At 42.0% G+C, this 21032-nt stretch overlaps 1 protein-coding gene across 3 annotated transcripts in view; it reads left to right on the top strand.

Moving 5' to 3' along the window:
• Positions 1 to 19500: 19500 nt before the first annotated feature.
• Positions 19501 to 21032, top strand: part of Cadm3 (cell adhesion molecule 3) — a 29772-nt gene continuing 28240 nt past the window's right edge. Inside the window, exon 1 of one of the 3 annotated variants that reach the window (XM_004858762.4) lies at positions 19501 to 20062. In XM_004858762.4, coding sequence (XP_004858819.1) covers positions 19981 to 20062 — 82 coding nt within the window. In that variant the 5' untranslated portion in view covers positions 19501 to 19980. The remainder of the gene's footprint in view (positions 20063 to 21032) is intronic. The other 2 variants (XM_004858760.4, XR_015443025.1) reach the window with 2 other exon arrangements.

Genomic DNA, 21032 nt, shown 5'->3' with positions numbered 1-21032 from the left:
TTTTTCTATTCTCTGAGAAGGAGGAAGTGAGATAACCCAGGTGATAATTAAACCTGAGAATCAAACAGAAGGAAATCAAACACACACTGAATTTTCCTTTATTCATTGTATCCAACTTTGAGAAACCATCCAGGTCTATCTCAGCCCAGATGAGCTAAGCAGACCTCTCAAGCCTTTCCAAAAGCAGACCCAGAACCAAACTACCTTGACAAGGCGCTGAATGTCCAGTCTCATCAAGGTCACAGTAGAGACCTCACAGGGATCAACCCCCACCCATGGAAGTCCAAGAAATGGTCTTCTCCAGATTTCTTTTCTCCTACTTCTGCCAGCATTCTCTAGGAAACATCCCAGAATATTCTAGAAAGTAAGTCTCCAATTATATGAATTTTCTCTTTGGTCAAGAAAGATGAGGAAGTTAGTGATGTTTAATACAGGAAAGGGCAGTGGTTGTCATGTTCCACCAGGTCTCTCTGAGAATTTCGGAAGAAACTTTCTCTCTGCTTCACCCAGACCTTCCTCTTTACAATGAAGGCTCTCTACATCTCTGTTTCTAACCCCAATCCATTACCTTTCTGTGTGTTCAAGTCCCTAGTCCCGTTGTCTTACAGTTGCATCTTGCTGGCCCCATGAATTTCTCCTTCCTCAGGATGCATAACCCTCAGTAATTTCTTGCTTTAACATGTTTAAAATCTTCCTTTCATCTCTGTCCACGTGTCTCCTTGTTCATGTCCATTTCACTTATCCTCACATTCTGCAGGTAGCATTCCCTAATCCTTTTACCTTCCAGACACTCTTCACAATGTTCAATTTCTTGGCCATATTCCGTCTGTCCTCATCTGCCTCAGGATCCATCTACTCCAAACATACTTGTCTAAACTCCTGTTTCTGGTCTGCCCAGCCTTGGCCTACTGTCCTTTTCAATTTCTTTTCCCACCCCTCCACATCATCCTTAAGGGTCCTGAGTGTCCTAGTCCTGCAGATTTCTCTTCCATTATATTCTACTGCTTGCTCCCAGAGATGTAGATACTGTCAACCCTTTGTCCTCAGGCCTTCCTTTTACTTCCTCCAGATTTTATGATCCAGATTTCTTTACTCACCCTCCAGCCTTTTAGTTCTGGTCTCCTCTCCATCTTAAGTCTCCACTTTGTAGGACCTGTTCTGAATCTCCTTCCACCCGATTCCTCCAGCTTGTCCAGAATGACCTCCTGCTCCTTCCCTTCTTCCCCATATTTACCTCCAGACACCTTAGGCTCTCCCTGCATCTACAGCATGCCTGCATCTACTTGGCTTCTTTGTCTAGGACTCTGCACACCACAGGCTTGTAAGCTGGGAGGCCCTGCGTAGAGCCTTGCTGATCCCCACAGCACTGGGATGGGCTCACAAACAGGGTTCTTACTCTGTACAATCACTATGGGACCCTAGACCTTAAAGAGCCAGCTACCCTAGGGTATGGGCCAAAAAACTAGAAATAGATCCTTAAAGAATCTACAGTTAGATTAAAGAGATTTAAAAGCATTGGCATTGACTAACACTATGAGAAAAGTGGGTTTTGCTTCCCACGGCTCCACTCATACTCAGCCCGGAAGGAGCCTTACAGTGAACATAGTAAAGTAGACTCCACAATAGGAGCAGAAGAGTATTTTCGTCTTTCAAGTTGATCAGTTTAGTTAAATGAAAAACTATGACCACAAAAGTTTCTATCCCAGTCACTAAACTTGTCCTTGCCTGGGAGCATCATGCTTGACAATCACAGCATTTTTTATTCTTGTTTGACAAGTGGTCATTTCCTAGGAAGGAGCAGCTCTCTGAAGTCTGTCCCTAAACACAGTCTCCATAGTGAAGACAGGGACAGGGGGAAGCGTTCCACCTGGAGTATCCCTCAGCCCTGGCTTTCCTTCTTTGGAAGGCCCTTCTTCACACCACCTATCTAACTTCCTGAGACACCACTAATAATGATGATATAGGTATTCTGAATTCTGTATTTATCTCACTTTATCCACAGAACTATGCTGGGTTATGGGAAGAGCATTATCACTGTCCTCCTTCTACAAAAGAAGCACCTTGATCAAAGACATTATGTGGTTTGCCCAAAGTCACTCTGCACATAAGTCATGTTCTGACCTCTATCCAAGCCATTCAGCCTCCACAGAAGGGGCCCGATGAGAGGAATGAACTGTCCCCATTAAGATTTGTATTGGTCAGCTTTCTGTTCCTGGAACAAAACACCTGACACCTGAACTTAAAGGAGAAAAGGTCTAATTTGGCTCACAGTTTCAGAGGTTTCAATCCACGACTGGCTGGCTCCAAGGAAGAAAAGTAGTGACAGAGGGCACAGTGGAAGAAAGATGCTCACCCTACAGCATGAGGGAAGCAGAGAGCAGGGGAAGAGCTAGGCCCAGGGTCCTGGTAGAGTCCTCAGGGCACCCCCCCCCCAACCCACTCAGACAAACCAGATGTGCACTTCACTAATCTCCTAAATATCTCTCAATGCAGTCAAGCTGACAATCAAGATTAACCATCCCATGATTTGTGCCACCTCTCTCCTCAAATTTCTTCCCCATCTTTCCAATCAAAGAGTGGTGACCTACAAGTAGGAAATGGGGTGGAGAAAGTCCTGGGAAGAGCCACAGGGTGTCGTAAAAGGTTGTGGTGCTTAGGAAACAAAGCAAGTAGTATCAGGTGTGTGAGCGCTGTGTGTCTTTTCTTGAGTGGTTCATTCTTTTCCCAGTTACCCTAAGAAAAAAATGAGAAATTGATGTCCAACTGAATAAAGCCACTTGCTCAAAGTCAATCAGGGAGTCATTTACAAAGCGGGTCCTCACTTCCAGGATTTCTAACTCCTAATGCAGTGCTCGTTTTATTTCACTGCTGGGTCCATGAATCTCCTGAGTCTCAGGATCATTTCTGTACAAAAAATGTAGGGAATGAGAGGAGGTGGAAAGAATAAAATACTTTATATTCATTTTAACCAATAAAACCAGAAAACTTAAAGGATCGAATAACCTCTTACTGGAACCACAAAATGCTCAAAAATGGAAAAGAATTTTATAATAATTAAGTCTCTTTTAACCTTATGCATCAGTTGAATTTTTGCCATATGTTCTTATTACTTTTATAAATTTTTTTTAAAAACTAGCTTGAAGATTAAATGGAAAATGCTAAGTGAGTGAATGCTTGCTCTTTATTTTCTATATTTCTGTAGTCTATAATTTTTGTCAACCCTCTCAGTCTGTAATTACATAGATTAGTAAACTCAGGCCCATAGAAACTAAATTACTTATCCAATATTACCCAAATACACTATTATGGTCCTATTCAAAAGCAACAGATTTTAAAGTTGGTAAGGGCAGGGACTGAGTGGCAGCTCTATGACTTACTGCATGAGACCAGGTACCATTAAGCACCTCGGTGGCTTGGAGACTCAGCTGACTCATTTGATTTTTCAAATCCACACAAATAGCAGTTCCTAAGTAAGGTCATTGTAAAGAACAAATGAGATAAAGGGTGGGAAAGTCCTTAGCCCCCTCACATCTGACAGTTTCTGCATTTACAATAGCGTATGCTCCGGCACTGGCTCTTTTTCCTTCCCCTCTGTCACTCCTCAGTTGACTTCAATCCAGCCGCTGCTAAGGCATCCTTGTTAAAGTTGCTAAGGGTGGCATCCTAATAGTCAAATTCAATAGTCTCACTTCACCTTCCTGAAGCATTTCACACTTGTGACCACAGTTCCATTCTTAAAAATACGCACTCCTCTGCTTTCTGTGACGCACACTCCTCTCCTTGCTGGCTTCCTACTTTTCAGCTCCTCCTTTTCAATCTCCTTCACCAGTCTCTCCTCTCCCATAACTGTTAGTTTTCTAAAGAACAGCATTTACCAACCTGCAAGTCAGAATATTAGTAGCATTTTTGTTACTATTAAATAGAAATGATAGGACAAGACAGGACAGAATAAAAACAGAAACTATCACAGGGCATCACTTTCTAATAAGATCATGTATTGTTTCATAAAATTTATTTAAATTACACATACATGTATATGTACAAACGTGTGTTAATCAGCTTTCCTCCATCACTGACACAAAATTCCTGAAACAATTAACTTACACAGAGAAAAAGTTTATTTTGGCTCACAGTTTGAGAGGTTCCAGTCCAAAATCCAGTAGACCCATTGCTTTGAGCCCATGGTGAGAACACTGAATGGTAATGGTGGAGAGTGCATGGCATAGCATAAACACGGGTATCCTGAGCTAGCAAGCACAAAGGGAAAGGAGAGGCTAGGGTCCCAGGACCCCCATTCAAGGCCCATCCCTGATGACCTGCAGGCCTCTCACTATGCCCCACCTTCTAAAGGTACCACCACCTCCCAGTACCTAGCGACCGCACCTTTAACACATGCACCTCTGAGGAACATTCAACACTCAAATAGCACGTGTGTTCTGGGGCATAACAGAAATAAATACATTTTTTATGTAGGTTTTGGTCTCAAACATTGCCCTGAAGTGTGCCTTGGTTCTCTTCTTTTATATTTTCTCCCTGGATGATGTCAAATGGCACCATCTCACATACCTCCATCTCCACATTTTAAAACCAATCATCTCACATGAAATCCAGATTGCTATACTCAGCTGCCTTTAGATTACCATTCCTATATGACTCATGGGATCTTAACTGTGAAAAGTACAACTCTAAGCTTATATTTTCCCATAAATCTGCACTTTTAACTTAATGCTAACACCATCCACCTAATTATTTACTAATGTATTGATTCTGCAAACCCTTAGATACCTAGTATATACTGAGAAACGTACTGGGCATTAAAGATAGAAAGATAAGGGTGACACTACATCTGCCCTTAACAAAGTCACAATCAGAAATAGAAAAATAAACAGATTCATAAAACAAAGTTGTCCCACTACAGAGATACTTTCAGGTTACTACAAAACCAAAAATGACAAATTAGTCCAATCCGAGGAGTCTATGTTTTTTCTAGAGCTATAGTTTTACAGCTGAGATTTAAAGTAAGAACAGCTGCTCACCAGTGCATAAAAAACAGGTTGGAATTGGGAAAGAGATTGTGTGTGTGTGTGTGTGTGTGTGTGTGTGTGTGTGTGTGTGTGTATTTGGGGGAAACCAAGGGAAAAAAGCACTCTTTAAGAGAGAATAGCATGAATAAAAATACGACCTGTGTAAGAAGCTACACGAATGACAAGCTGCTAGAATCCAAAGGCAAGAAGTGACAAAGAGAGCCAAGGATTTAGCTCAATGGTTCTGCTGCCTGTCTCACAGGCACAAGGTCCCGAGTTTAATCCCCGGTACCAAAAAAAAATAAAACAAGTGACAGAGCAGGGGGCTGCAAAGTTCAAATCATGGAGCTCCTCTTATGTCATGCTAAAGGCCCCCAGATTTTCATCCTGCAGAGACAGGGGATGGTTTTAAGTAAGAGATAACTATGATTTGATTTGCATTTTTATTGAGCCCCCTGGCTGCTGTGCAGAGGATAATTTCCAGAGGGCCCAGTGAGGAGGGGTCAGTAGTATTCAAAATAAGTTATAACAGATTCTCAACCACAGAGATAGAACTGGCTACACAATAGTGAACTGAAAGAAAACTGATGTGATAAAGCAGTACTGAGGAGACAAAACTGGCTATCCAGTCACTTAAGCCAGAAACCTGAAGTCTGACAAGACTCTTCCCCTTACCTTAACCTCCAAATTTAATCAAATTCTAATTTAGTTAAAATCAAATTTAACTAAGGTCTATCCATTCTGCCTCTTGGATAATTCAAGCTACCCCACACTTTTCCGTCCCTTGCCTCTGGCCTAGTTCAGATAGTTGATCATCCAAAACCAGAAATATTTTAATATTTTAATAACCCCTCACTAGTTTACCTGCAACCATCCCTACCCCCCTTCAACCCATCTGCCAAGTCACCAATGGAATAATTGTATTTTTCTTCAAGGCAAACTGAATGTTTCTTATGTCTCTATTGTCTGGAAAAGAGCCTAAAGTCCATCTCCAATCTGATTCTTGTCCATCTTTTCAACTTCACATACCATTATCCCAATCTTGACCCTCACCTTATGTTGCACACTGTCAAGGTAATTACAGTTCCCTAGATGAGAACAGAAAAACAAAAGATACTGGTCCCATACTACTGAGCCATGGTATGCTGTCATTCTTCCTCTTCCTGGAATTTCTTTCTCTTCTTCCCACCCTCAGATCTGGTGGAAGACTTCTCCTCCTTGCAGACTTGGCTCACTCACCTCATTTTCTATAATCCCTTCCTTGACATCCACCATAACCCCAAAGAGATTGGATTACACCCATCTTCACACCATTACTGCGCCCTGTGCATATGGCTATTGGAGCACTGAGCAGACTGTATTGCAATTAATGTGTGCATGACTCTTTCCACACAGTGAGTACTTGAATTCTTTCTAACCTTGACAGTCTGAGCAGTGCCACATGGCAGTTGCTCAATATATGTTTGCTGAAAAAAAATGAATAAACAAAACCACTGGAACAAGTCCCTGTCCTCCTTTCTCAGAGATCATTCCATAAAAACAAAATTCTTTATTATAATGGAAATACTAAATGGAAACTCCTAAAATGAGACCAGAAAGCTTTATGCCTTTCTGCTCTTCTACCTCAAAGTGGTAGAATATTCAGCTTTCTCTAGAGCTTTAGTTTTCAAGTCCTGATTACAGAATATTTTCTATTAGATGAGCCCCATCAGCTTAAACTCAATATAACTTAAACAAAGCTAATTACTGTGGATTCAATGTTTGTGTCTTCCCCAAATTCATATATGGAAGCCTTAATCCCCAGTGAGATTGTATTTGGAGACAGTCTTTGGGAGGTAATTAGATAATAAGGATAGGTCCCTTATAATTGGGATTGGTGTCCTTACAAGGAGACACAAGCAACACGTTTGCTTTCTCCACTCTGTGAGGACACAGTGAGAAGTCGGCTATCTGCAAACAGGAAGAAGATCCACTCCAGGACCTGAGTTAGTCAGCACCTTGATCTTGGACTTCCAGCCTCCAAATCTGTGAGAAATACATGTCTGGTGTTTAAATTATCCACTCTACCGTATTCTGTTCCATCAGCCTGAACTAACACACTAATCTTCCTCCATCCCAAAATACTACACCCCACAAAAAGCTTCCCCTGACTCCACTATTTCTTTCCATGGTTCAGCATTTTTCAAGTCACTTGCATGCCAAAGCACAGCACTGTCTCTGATTTCTGCCTCTTTCTTATTCCCATAACCAGCACCCAACATAGCACCTTTGTTCCGTTCCTAATGCCACTGCTTTAGACAGGACTGTTTTACCTCGTCACTGGATTTCTGTGATCACCTTTTAATTGATCTTCTTAGAATAAACTTTTAAGTTTTAAATTTTTAATCATTCACTCTGTTAGCACATGACCATTGTAAAAACATTAAATATGTAATGAAAAAGAGTCCCCCCTTATGCCTTAAACCTCACTCCCACCCTAGAAATAGTAATTTTCCAAGTTTAATATAGATCTGAATAATAAGAACAGTGTGCGGGACAATATTCAATTTATTTTCAATGTATTAATTTATTTAAACCTCACATATGTACAATTACTGTTTGTATTATCTATATAAGGAAAATAAAATACTAAGAGGGTTAAGATCTTTCCTGAGGTCACATGGTCATCAAGTAACTATTCATTTACTTAAACACACATTTACAGGTACATGAAATGTAACATCTACACATTCATTGCTTTAACTTTTTATTATTTTACACAAAAGGGTAATAGTATGCACATTTCTTTGTTTTCACTTAACAATACATCTTGGGTATTTTTCCATGTTGGTATGTATAAATTTACCTCATTCTTTTAACTGTAATGCATTATTACAAAGTATGATAGAGCATTATTTATTTCACCAATTCACTACTGATGGGTATTTGGGTTGTTTTCAATTTCTCACTACTGAAAAAAAATGATGTGATGCACACCTCTGTACGTAAATCACAGCACTCATGTGTGAACAGATCTATAGCACAATTTGTGGAAATAGCACCTCTGGTATTTCCATTTTTAATTTTGATACATTCTGCCAAAATATCTCCAAAACAGCTTTGCTGATTTACATTCTCACTCACAATATATGAAGGTGCCTAATTTCCTTGACACCTGCCGGCACTCACTAGTATCCATAGTTTTAATTTTTAACAATCTACCTGATGGGTCTCCCTGTCACTTTTTAACAATCAAGGGGTTGTCTCTGTAGTGCTTTAATGTATATATCTCAAAATTCAAATACAGTAGATCATTTTTCTCCATGTTTATTGGACAACTGCATTTTTTTTCTGAGAACTACTCATATCTTTTGTCCAGTTTTCAACTGGATTGTTTGACATTTTTATGTGACCTTGTTGGATATTTTCCATACTATCAACTTTAACATTTTGATATATGTGTTGTAAATGAAATTTTCCCAGTTTATAACTTATTTTTAAATTTTATCTGTGGTAACTACAACAATATCAATGTGAAAAATCGTGCAATAAATGTTGTCAGTCCTTCAATAATGGATTCCAGGGTTTAGACATTCTTGGGAAAGTCTTTTCCACTTAAGATTAAGTATATTTTCTGTAGTTTAAAAAGATCTTCATATTTCTTGTTTATAATATTTAACGTAAGTACATCTAAAATGTATTGAATATAGAATAAAGGAATACTAGAACTACCATACCCCACTGAAAAATAACTAACAATTATTCTAAAGTCATTAAACAACCTAATACTGATTCACTGAGTAGAAGTTCATTATACAATGAAAGTAGACTTTTCTTAATACACTAAATTCTCGGGATGTTTTGTAACTATGCTCTCCACAATTGCTATAATTGTAAAGTACCTTAGTATAAATGGAGGCCAGGGATGTAGCTCAGTGGTGTTGCGCCTGCCTGGCAAGCACAAGGTTCTGAATTCAATTCCCAGTAAAGGAAAAAAAAAGTATGGATGGAAAATCCTCTTTCTCCTTATCCACAAGAGTTTAAAAAATAATCATGGCTATTCTTGACTTCTTCTTCCAAAGGAAGAATAGGTTTGGCAAGCCCCTCTTCCCGAAAAAAATATCTTACTGGGATTTAGCATAGCATTATCTATATTCACAAATTAAAAACACATCTTTACCACACTGAATGTGAGAATTACTATTTAAATATTAATATGCTCACATTAACATTTGGCTACAAAATTGTCCTAACTGATGTTAGATTAAAGATAAGCTATTCAAGGGCTGAGGAGATAGCTCAGTGGCTGTGCATTTACCTAGCATGCATGAGACTGTGTTCAATTTCCAGCATGGTATTAAAAAAAAAAGCTCACCCTTCTACATGTAGTTTGAAGCCACTTCACCAAATTTATTTACCTTTTTTCTCATCCATACAGTTCTTAAATAAATTTTCATTTCCTGTGCTAGAGAAAGTAAACAGTTAGGAGAGGGGAAAAATAAATATGTCCTTTGTCCATGCATACTCCTTCTGAAACACTGACATTCAGGATACCCAAGATCAAACCATTTGACAAGTATAAAATAAAATAAAACAACTTTATTAATGTAAAGAGATCTTAATTTGAGGGGGAGGGGCTTCCTATGATTAAATAACCCATGGTAATGCACCATATTTTCAGCATTTGTGAGACAGCAAATTTGGTGTTGAACAAGGCAACAGACAACCCAAAGAGACCTTACTGGGTCCTCATTCTGAACATGTAGGATGTGTTTTATACAATATTTCTGACAAATGAGTTGAACAAAAGAAATGGATAAGGAAAGAGTAAAAGAAATGAAATAACACTACCTGAGAAGAGAAGGCAAAATGAAAAATGTTTCTTGTACACTTCCAGAACTTAAAGGAACAGGGACTAGGCCCGCAAGAAACTGAAGAAATATTGCATTACAGCAAGCCACCACACTGAGGGGGCAGAGGATCAGGAATGACAAGGGGTCAGGGTGGCCACACGAGGGAAGCAGAGAGCAAGCAAACAGAAGCGACCTCTGTAAAAGTGAAGACCTTATTGGAACTGAAAATGTAGACCCAAGTAGTACTTTATTTTCAGTGAGCACAGGGGACACATATGACACACCTGGAGACACACAGAAGGAGCCCTCATGCATCTGTTCCAAGGTGAAGGGGACACAAAGGTAACTAACATGCATGGCATCCAATGCTAGCAGTTCCACGTAAATATCCTCATTTACTAATCTTCATGACAAGACCATAGAATAGACAATAATGAAGTCTAATATTGAAACAATTAAAAGACCAAGCTTGAATAAAGTGGCATAGCTGGTTTTTAAGCCTTGGGTGACTCTAGCTTCAAACTCCATGCTTTGTCACTCACCTGCATTCTCTAAGGTGAGTCATAGTCCCTCCTGATGCTGGGCCCAGAACCTGATTAACTTTTTTAGAACAGGATACACAGACACTTTCAGACCTTCACAGTCCAAAAAAAATTAACTCCAACTTTACATAAATGCAGTGAGAACACTCTAAATGTATCCCCTTCTTTTGCTGGCTTAACTGAAGGAAGATTAGTAAAAGTCATCAGCCTAACAGGTCCACATGGGTACAGCAGTTCACAAGGAAGTCCTGGGACTGCAAACTCTGGTAGAAAACTTCAACAGGCTTAGGATTTCTACTCTAGTGGTAACGAGCTCTGAAATTTTAGTGTTTAAAAAGATCTTAGGGCCACAAAAGACCAGAAGCTGACCATAAGACTACCAGAGAAGAGTTTAAACAAAAAAAATATCAAGAAACATACAAAAGGACCTAGAATAGCTTCTCATGTTCAACCCATAACCATCAGCCATGGCCTAACTTAAATTCTAGGACCTGTTTTGAACCCAACTAACTAAGAGAGAGGGATCAGACAAGAGGTACTGAAATGATGAAAGAACTGGCAGAAGGTTAAGAATTCGAGCATTTCACCTAATGTACAAGAGGTTGAGGAGCAATTTAATAACAGTCTTAAAGCCTCTAGAGAGACATTATACAGTGGCTGGTAAAAAGAATGAGGTGTCTTCTTTCATAAACCAGGGTGGAAAACCTTTAAGTGGCAATTGGCAGTTTACTTTAGACTTACAACAACAGTTCTAGATTGTAAAATCAAACTGCAAAAGTCAAAGACTTTGAACATGATAAGTGAGCATACCCTCTGTCATGCATCCATTCAACCAATATTTAATAAGTACCTATTATGTGTCAGGCATTGTTATATACAATACCCTTTAAATTTCCAGCAACTGAAATTTGCTGAAAACTGACAGGGTGGGTTTTCTCATGGAGCTTCCATTTAATAGGAACACAGGGCCGGGGATTTAGCTCAGTGGTTCTTGTGCCTGCCTTGCAAGCACAAGGTCTGGAGTTCGATCCCTGGTACCAAAAAAAAATCCATTAAATAGGAACACAGACAATAAATAAATAAATAAATGATAAATTATTAAGAAAACAGCAGAAAATGACAAGTGATTGCAAGGGAATGGTAAGCCCTCCCAGAGGAGGTGACATTTAAGCTGAGAAGCAAGAATGGCTCAACACAGGGTAGAGGGGGACTGTTCCAGCTCAAAAAGATCAGTCATGCAAAGGTCTGGGTTGGACATTAGCTTGGTGTGCTGAACATACAACAAACAGAAAACAGAACGGTGAGGTTAGACGAAGTCAGAGAAATAGGCAAAGGCCAAATTATACAGGCTTTTACAAGGTTAGCAAGCACTGGAGAGGAAAACTCAAGAAAATTATTTGTAAGTGATATTTTTTGTTTGAGTCCTTAACCCAACCATGATCTAATGAAGTATTTACATATATGGCTCCCTCAGGAATCAATTAGCTCTTTGTCAGGAGAGGCAGGCTATAGTGAGTTGTTTCTTAGAATTGCCAGGGCCTAGGAATCACCAAGGATATGTTGGCACTAAGGTCAGGAATCTTTACTATTAATCTATGGAACCAGAATATCCTGGGTGCCTGTATCGTTTCTAACAGACATCACCCAGGTAACTCAGTCACAGATGAAAATTTAGAGACACACTTAAAGATCTTGGTTCCACCCATTAATATATGACTTATAGGAAGTTAACAAATTTTCCAAATCTGATTTTCATCATCTGTAAAATGGGAATAGCTTTACCTGCAAGTCAAAGTCGTACATAAACACTAAATAATACAGCACATGCAAAGTGAAAGATACATACATAGCAGATACTCTGTGAATGTTGAGTGAATACAGGCAACTTATGCATGAATGAAAAAAATATATACTCATTCTTGGCAATGCCTGTTGTTTTGAGCCTGCAATATTTCTTACTAACAGAGAGAGCCCAAGATCTCAGAGTAAAGGAGAAATCCTGGACCAGAAGGCAGCCTCCACCCTCTGTCTCTTGTGCAGGATTTCTTCTCTATCCTCCTCTTCAATTCACCTAGCTATTCTGACTCACCAGCCCCTACCCCTTCCCACTTCTATTCTCCCCAGAAACAGGAAATAGCTCACTCGGCTCCCTTCCCCTCCAGTCTGCCCTGGAGATGACCCCAGCTGGTTGTCAGAGAGATGGCCTGGGTAACAGGTGATAATGAGTGAAGACTGTCTGCACCAGAAAATGCATACAGTGACCAAACATCCCAGTTTCTCTGGACTTTTCCAATCTTAGTACTGGAAGTCCTGGAAAACACCTCAGTCCCTGACAGACCATACCTACCCCTTACTCTACAAAACTTAGTTGCTGAGCACAAGTGTAAGTGCCCAACAACATTGTTCATACTGTGTATTGGTGTCTGGGCCCTATAGCAGTGCTCTGGGTGTTATTTCTACCTTATTCATGGGATCTAAGACAAGACCACACTCTGTGGGTCCTAATTAATGTCAGGAAACTGGATCTGTGGTCCCCAGAAGGGTCAGGGTCAGATTTTGCATCGAATGATGTGTATCCTCCTGTCCCTCTCTATCCACCACTGACAGAGTTATCGCTCTAAAATGTAAATTTGACACTGACATTTCCCTGCTTAAACCCTCCAATGACTCCTTGTCTGCAGAATAAAGAGCAATCTCTGGCATTAATCCCCTTACAATCTACTCGCAGTTAAATCATCTCCTGCTTTACTGTGTTTGCATATGCTGTTCCCTCCTTCTTAATGACTTTCATCCTCGTGCTTAAAGTTTTCCATAAATTCAGTCTCCATTACTTCAAGGCTCCTACTGTGCTTCATATATAATTTAATGGTAGTGTTTTCCACAATGTATAGTAATTATGTGATTGCAAGCCCATCTTCCCCACTGGATTGTATGTTCATTGAAGGTAGGTGCCTTGACTTACTCATCTTTGTATTTGCAAGTGCCTAGCACCAAATATTGACATTTTATCATTGTATTTTCAACATCCACTGCCACTTTATTATTCTGAAAAGCAAACCATCACTACAGATTAGCCTTACTTTTCAAGTATTTGGATCCCTGGATATTATCTTATCCTTGACTCTTGCATAATTCCTCACGGGTAAAATGAAGTCCAAAAATATGATGGGATTTCGAGATGGGATGAGAGAATTCATTGAGCATTTTATTTTGTAATTTGAAAAATAAAATCTGAGAGTTTATGGAAAATTTTATAGGCTGCAACAAAATGACCAGGTCAAAACAGCCAAACAATTTCAACTATCATTGTGCCTGACACATAGAAACTTAGTAAACTATAAAAGATGAATGAAAGATCAGGGAATTCTATGCAGGACATACCTTTTTGTGCTCTTATATACAGCATGTTCAGATTATAAAATCAGGAAATTCTTATTTGGCTTCATTTATGTTTACAAATAAACCAGAATGGTACTGCTTAGAAATGTTCGAGAACATTTCAATAGAAGCTAACATATGAGTCAAACTATAAGCCATTTAAGATTACTTCACAGCCAAATAGTATTTTTTGCATCACCTGCCATGAACGACAAACTTATCCATAAGGCTTGGATCCGAAAGATATTTGGCTATTTTCACAATTAAAACACATTTTCATAGGATGAACACTGTCAAACTGAAGTGATACAAAAGAGCATGTGCAACATCCTCTAAAGTCAATTCCAAGAACTACAAAATGTACCTTGACAAAGTAGATGGAAATATTTGTATATGCATATTAGAACCAGTCACTTTAGTTTTGACATAGTATGTCCCTGTGATCCACGGGATCACATGCATGCATCATGCAGTAAGGCAGTGAAATATGATTATATACCTATAAGCACTTATAGAAAACAAATGGCTTATGAAACCTGTGTTGATGAACATATTGTTTTGGCTTAATTCAGAATTAACTGAATAGCTACTATTTTTTTCTTTTTCACCAAGCACTGGGAATAATGACCTTGATGAATATCATTCCTGTCCTCAAAGACTGCACAGTTAGAAAAGAAAAGCACAGATAAATCACTGCAAAACAATGGTGTATTACCCTTCTATAAAGAAGGATAAACTTGAGCCATTTGTAGGAAAATGGATGTACTTTGAGGCCATAATGTTAAGTGAAATAAATCAGACACACAAGCTTAAAGATCACATCATTTCTCTTATTTAATAAACCCAAATATAAATAAATTAAACAGCAAAATAAAAGGTAGATAATAGGAACTGGAGCGATAGATCTTTTGCACAAGGGAAGGTGGCCAAGAAATAGAAGGAGGAGAAGGGAGGAGAGTGGAAGGGGATGAAAAACAGAATTAAGATGTGTTATGTACATGAACCAAATCCCCACAATGAATGTAACCATTATATACTGCAAACATATACTAATAAAAATAATTAAATGTAGACTAGCAAACATACATATTCAATATAGTGGTAGCACCTAACAAGAAGTGATTACCTCTAGGTAGAAAGCTTCCCAAAGGTGGCAACACCTAACCAAACTTTGAGTAGATAAACACAAGCACAGTTTTCATCAGGTTTAATGAGATGAGCAATCCAGGTATAGGAAATAGTATGTGCAAAGACACTGAGGCATGAAACAACATCGTGTGTTTGGGGAATTACAAGCAATTTGATATTGCTGGAGCCCAGAATGCAAGGTGAGGAATGTGAAGATATTTCTTTGGAGAAGCTCTGGATTCCCATGTAACTGAAAATGTGCATTTTTGTTTCCAGATGATTATATGTGTCTACTGCCTTTCCATAATACATCAATCAGCCTGTGGCTGGACCAATAGTGACACATGTATTTATTACTTGATTTTACTTTTGCTTGACTTTATCACAAAAAATTTCCCCAGTCTCTACTCATATTTGTTCTATTCCCCTATTCCTCTCTTACCTTGGACTCATTTTCCTCTGTAATCTAGTTATCAATGTCCCTCCCCCTTGCACTGTCTCATCCTACATTGATTTGAGTCCATCTCCACTCTTCTGGGTCATCTTCTTGTCTGCCACCAAGCAGCTCCCCTATTTACCCTCAGAACCAAGGCCAAATGACCTCCTCCTTGAGAAGCCTTCCTGCCCATGTGCAAGGGTTAAGAACTTAGGCTTTGGACTGAGTCAAGTCACCATTTGAAGCCTTGCTCCCTCCTGCTCTGTCTTTGCTCCTGAGCCAGTTATTTTGCTTCTTCCAGCCTTACTGTCCTCATCTGTAATAAGGGTATCACATACTGCACCGAGTACTTGTGACTATTAAAATGGGTAATAAATAAGAGCTTAGAAGAGAGTCTGGCCCTTAATAGTTACTGCTAGTATAAACTCCAAGAGTCGAATGATTGCCATGACTAAGTCATATATGTACAGAGAGTGATTTAGTTTGGTAGATATTTACCTTGACTTTATCTGCTTTTCTGAAAAGCTGTGGGAGGCAGCGCTGCTGCATTACACAACTCCAATTAGAACAATGCCCCCTGGGGTTGTGCAATATGGCCACTCTGGGAAGGAGAAGAGGCTTTTCTCTGCAGTTTATTTCTTTCTATAGTTTGAATATTTTAACTTTATCAGAAATTGCTTTAATGTTTTGCAATGTCAATAGGGTTTCTAGGCAGGAATATCTGGACTCTTGCTTGTTTTCTATTTTTGCACCACTATTTATTTTAAAAATTAAACCAATAATAATATGCTTTCAAGAAACTCAGAATTTTAGAGGTCATTCTGGTCATTATTAGTTAGGATAGGGGTTCGTATTAGGGTTAGTAGTTAGGGTTAGTCTGTAATAGATTAGGGTTAGGATTGAAATTAGAATTCAATTAAGGTTAGAATTAAAATGCACACAGAGGTTATTATTAAGGATTGTGTTAATTAAAACTGGATAATAGAAGTAAGAAACAGGATAAAGAATACTGGTTTAGTTGGGTGGAAAATTGAAGAGGAATTCAGTGTGGAAACCTGTGCAGAATTTACTGATAAAAGTCATGCAGGGGAGAAGAGTTAGGGTACAAGGCAGAATCTGAGTGGATATTGAGGTACATCTTCTGAGGTCTTTCCCCACAGGGGCTGCTAGCTTCTCCCAGGTGAATATGTAAGATTCACCCCACTGCAGACTGAATCCCTTCCCTGGGCCCTGCCTTATGCAGCAGAAGCAGCATGGAGAAAGGAATGCAGGGGCCCACACAGCTGTGTCCAGCCTAGTCCCAGTGCCAGCACAACATTCCACGCCCCCGGCTACCCAATCTGTTGCTGAGTGGACAGGGGCATCCAAGAGGCCAAATCCGCCTTCTCTCCACTTCCCTTCTCTGCTCCCCTCAATTTTCACAGTAGCTGCCAGATCTGTAATCCCACAGACAACCTACTCCAGACTTTGTACAAGGCCCTGGGAGATGTGTACTGCATGCCATAGCACTTCAGAGTAGAGAGTAATCATAAAGATCAAAATCTGACATGGATCCTCTTACCTATTTTATGACAGAGATAATCCTTGTAGGTCAGTCTTTGCAAAAAAACCACAAAACTGTATTTAAATGAATAGGGGCCCTTTAGGATGCAGAGGCAAGTGCATGTAACATGGGCATTAGAATAAGTATAGGCAAAGGGTCATTCCAAGTGGGAATGTCCATAACCACGTAGGAGAAATGACCTTTCCACTCTGTGATATGCAGGAGTGAGGAATTCCTGAAATTGGACATTGCTCTACAATATTGGGAATGAGTCTCCTCATCCTTCTGACCCTCAAAAGGTAACTATCACCTCCCTCCACATCCAGTACTGGTAACCTTTTACTAGCTAGCTGTATAGACACAGAAAGTCCCATAGCTTCTGAGTTTTATTTTGTTTTTTTTTTTCATCTGTTCAACAAGGAGTGTTATTAATTAGATAATCTTGAAGATCTTTAGAACTCTAATACGCTTCTATTTCATAATTCTAAAAGCCAATGACTGCTTCCTATTCCCAGGACCTAGAATGCTGCCAAACTAATCCTGATGATGCAGAAAATGGAAGAGGAGCCAGTAGGAAAAGAGCATTCCAGAGTTTCATTTGCTAGCCTTAATACTCTCTCTCCCAAAGAGCCTCCCTCCTTCCCTCCCATCCTTGGTACTGGTCCCATGTTGTTACACTAGAGAGTGGAGCCAGACCAGCAATCACTAGAGAGTGAAGGAGGGACAGGAAGAAGAGAATCACAGTGGAGCACCAGATGGAAAAGATGATTAAAATCAGTGGACACTGGGACTTAATCCCACATTCTGCTCTCCCCACCTCATCCATCCTTAACTCTAATACACACACACACACACACACACACACACACACGCACGTCTCTTGAGCCCACTTAGATGATCTCTAAGGTTCCTTCAAGCTCCAAAGATAATGCTCTTTATCCATCAAGACACTTTAAGTAGAATAGCCTAATCCTTCCCCGCCAAAGCTAACTCTTTCTGTAAACACCTTCCCTCTTCTATTCTGTCTGCATGGCTAACTCCATATTAACCTGGTCCCACTGCTCTCAGAAAGTCCAACCTTCCCTTTATCTCTCCCTATCCACACTCTTGAACCCAGGCACTTCTCTCTTACATCCACACCTCTGCATCCTTCCATTACACCAACCCTTCTATCTTCACTTCTCAAAGACTCCAAGGCGTCCAGAGCTCCAATAAGGCAGAATGAATTGGAATCATTGAGATATGTCCAGTCAGGTAAGTCAGACAACCAAAGATGGCCAGTATTATCCTACAAGAAATAATAATAACAACTACCAAATGCTCAAGAAATGTTCAAGAGACAGGCAGGGCTCTTCTCCAGAAACCATAAACACAAGAAACAGTGAAAGAAAAATAGTAGGGCAGCATCTTGACCATCCTGAAGGATCTCCCCAGAGAATATTCTCTCTTGGCTTCTCTCCATCCTTGACTTTACTGTTTACAACGTACTTTCTCCTTTCTTGTCCTTGTGTTTCTAAGTGACAGAGACATTAAACCAACGAAGTTAAGAAACCTTGTCTTAAAAAGCAAAGATTACCTAAAACATTAAAGATCAGCACAACAAGTCACCATCATCAGCTCAGAGATAGGACTGGCTGCCTGCGGAGTTAGAAGACAGGTACACAAATCCTTTAGGGACAGAAATATTAGCCTCACAGGATTGGAGGGTACTATAAAATCATAGTGTTTCCTGTCTCTGCCAACACTTGTCATTTCTCCCACTAACTTGCTGTGTAAACTTGTGTAGATCAGTTAACTTCCTTTGGGTTGCAGCTGAAACTGTGCAAAATTACAGGATTCAATCAGGTATTTTCTAAGAACTCAATCTATACAAAATTCTTTGATTTTTGGCACTCCAAAATGTTGAAATTTATTCCCCAAAACTAAGTTTCAACAAAACTAACTCAAAAAGTTCCTTTTCTGAGAGGTACCAAAAATGTCCCCAGTGATACTCAATCACAAAGAACAGCAAACACTAGGGAGTCGGGGCTCTTGAGCCTGAAAGCAAGTGCAAACACCCTGCTTCTCATCCGTCTTGTATCCGGCCTCAGGGACAAGAGCTGCATTAGTCACAAATGCACTGGTCCTTAAGAGGGTCTGCGGAGCAGACATTCACCTGGGACCTTGCTAAGTAAAACTTAGGAAGGAAAGACAAGCTCTACTGAAAGAAGAAAAAATATTGAGAAGAAGCTGCGGATACAGGTGTGTAACCGGGAGAGCTAAAAAAGAAAATATTGAGTTGCTTTGCAGGCTACTTGGTTGGGTGAGAATCTGAGGTGAAATCGTGTTTTCAGAAGGCAATCTCTTTGACAAGGGACTGAGAGAGATATTGGTTCCCATGGCCTGGGGTCTTCAGAGAAAGGTGCTTTTCAAGGGGGATTGCCCAGGGGCACGAATTGTTGCTGGACAGTTAAGTGGGGGCACTGGGGTGGGAGGAACTACGGATGTTCCCGTAGGTGAGGGTAACTGGTTACTCTAGACACCTAACGGACAGGGGGACCCCGAGGCTTTGGGGGATCCCCAGCTGCCTAGGAGGCGGGAGCTGGAGGACCTCAGGCTTTGGGCACGCCCTTGCCCAGGCCTGCAGTAGCCGCTCTCGCCAGCTGGCCCACCGCCCTGCCCGACTCCCCTCCCTCCACCCCAAGCCAAAGAGGGGTGCGCGCGGAGTCCCACCGCTGAGCTGGCTCCCTCCCTCCGCCCTACAACCCGGCGGGTGCTGGCGGAGGTCCCGGGGGACAAGACCGAAGGCACCACGGATGTGCGAGGGGGTGTGGGAGGCGGGGGGGAGTGGGGAATGCGGCAGCCTGCCACCCCCCGCGACTAGCCCAGCCCCCCGTCACCCCCCTCCACCGCCATCCGAATGGTTTGCTCCGAGCTCCCTATTTAATCCCAGCGACTGCAGCAGCGCCGGCTCCCTCCCGGTCCCCGCCTCGGCCCGGGCTTGGAAGCGGCTCGGGGCGCCCTTTCGGCCAGCGGCGTCGCCCACACCCCCCCCCCCACTCCCAGCCCCCCGGGGATCCAGGCTCGCAGCGCCCAGCCGGAGCCTCCGGGAAGCGCGATGGGAGCCCCCTCCGCCGTGCCCCTGCTCCTGCTCTTCGTGTGCTGCTGGGCGCCCGGTGGGGCCAACCTCTCCCAGGACGGTGAGTGGGGGGCGGGGGGCACCAGCGGAGGGGGCGACCCGAGGCGGAGGCTCCGGTTGGGAGTGGGCGGGAGAGCCCGTCGGCTTTGTTTGGCACTGGGGGTTAAAGTCGCCAGCTGCTGGAACACCCAGCGTCTGTCTCAGAGCATCTCTGTCTCTGTCTCTGAGTACCGCGGGCTGTGCCGACGTGTGCACCCCCCTGTGTACACCGTCGAGCGTGTCTGCGTGTGCACCGGGGTCTGGATCCCGGGGCTGAGGTCCGTCGTGAGCGGTCCGGGGTCTGGACGTGTTGCTGTCCGTGTGCGCGTCTGGGTGTGCGCGTCTGTGTTGGTGTCTGGTCCTGCGTTTGTCAGTATCTGTGTGTATGTCTGTGTCAGTGTGTGTTGGGGGCGGAGTGAGAGCTGTCGCTGCTTCAGTCAGGGCGTGTGTCGGGTGTTTGTGTGTGTATGTCTGTAAGGGTTGGGTGGCCAGAGCAACCCCCCAAACTGCTGTGTGCAAACATTTCTGCTCCCCGCGCGTCCCCCACCCGCGGCGGAGCTGCGAGTGGGCAGGGAAGGGGGCCTGGGTGAGGCTGTGGAGAGGGGCGTGAGCAAAGAAGGGGCTTCTCCTCGGAGCAGAGCAACAGCACAGGACAGTGCCCCCCCCCCGCCCCGTGGGCTGTGTGCCTAGCGGGGGGCAGAAGGGGGGCGGGCAGAAGTGGGCAGTTTGGGCAAAAGCAGGGTTCAAGATATTTGGGGAGCGGATGCAAGGCAAATCTACAGCCTTCTTAGGCTGAACACCGATTTTCCCAAATTTGGGGTGGGGTAGCATACCTAGTCCCTTCGCCCCAGTCGGCAACTCACACCGTGGCGGGTTGGGAAGGGTAGAGGCAGAGGCAGGAAGGGAGTAGGGGGAGAAAGGAGGCGGGGCCGGGGCCAGGGGACTTGGAGCGGAGCCCTCCCGCCCGGCCGGGCTATGTAGGTCAGCGCTGT

Source organism: Heterocephalus glaber, unplaced genomic scaffold (genome assembly GCF_053883595.1).
Source record: "Heterocephalus glaber isolate CG9 unplaced genomic scaffold, H.glaber_assembly_v1.0 deba00001561, whole genome shotgun sequence".
Classification (NCBI taxonomy): domain Eukaryota; kingdom Metazoa; phylum Chordata; class Mammalia; order Rodentia; family Bathyergidae; genus Heterocephalus; species Heterocephalus glaber.
Note: the sequence above shows the minus strand (reverse complement) of the source record. Positions and strands in the feature narration are given on the sequence as shown.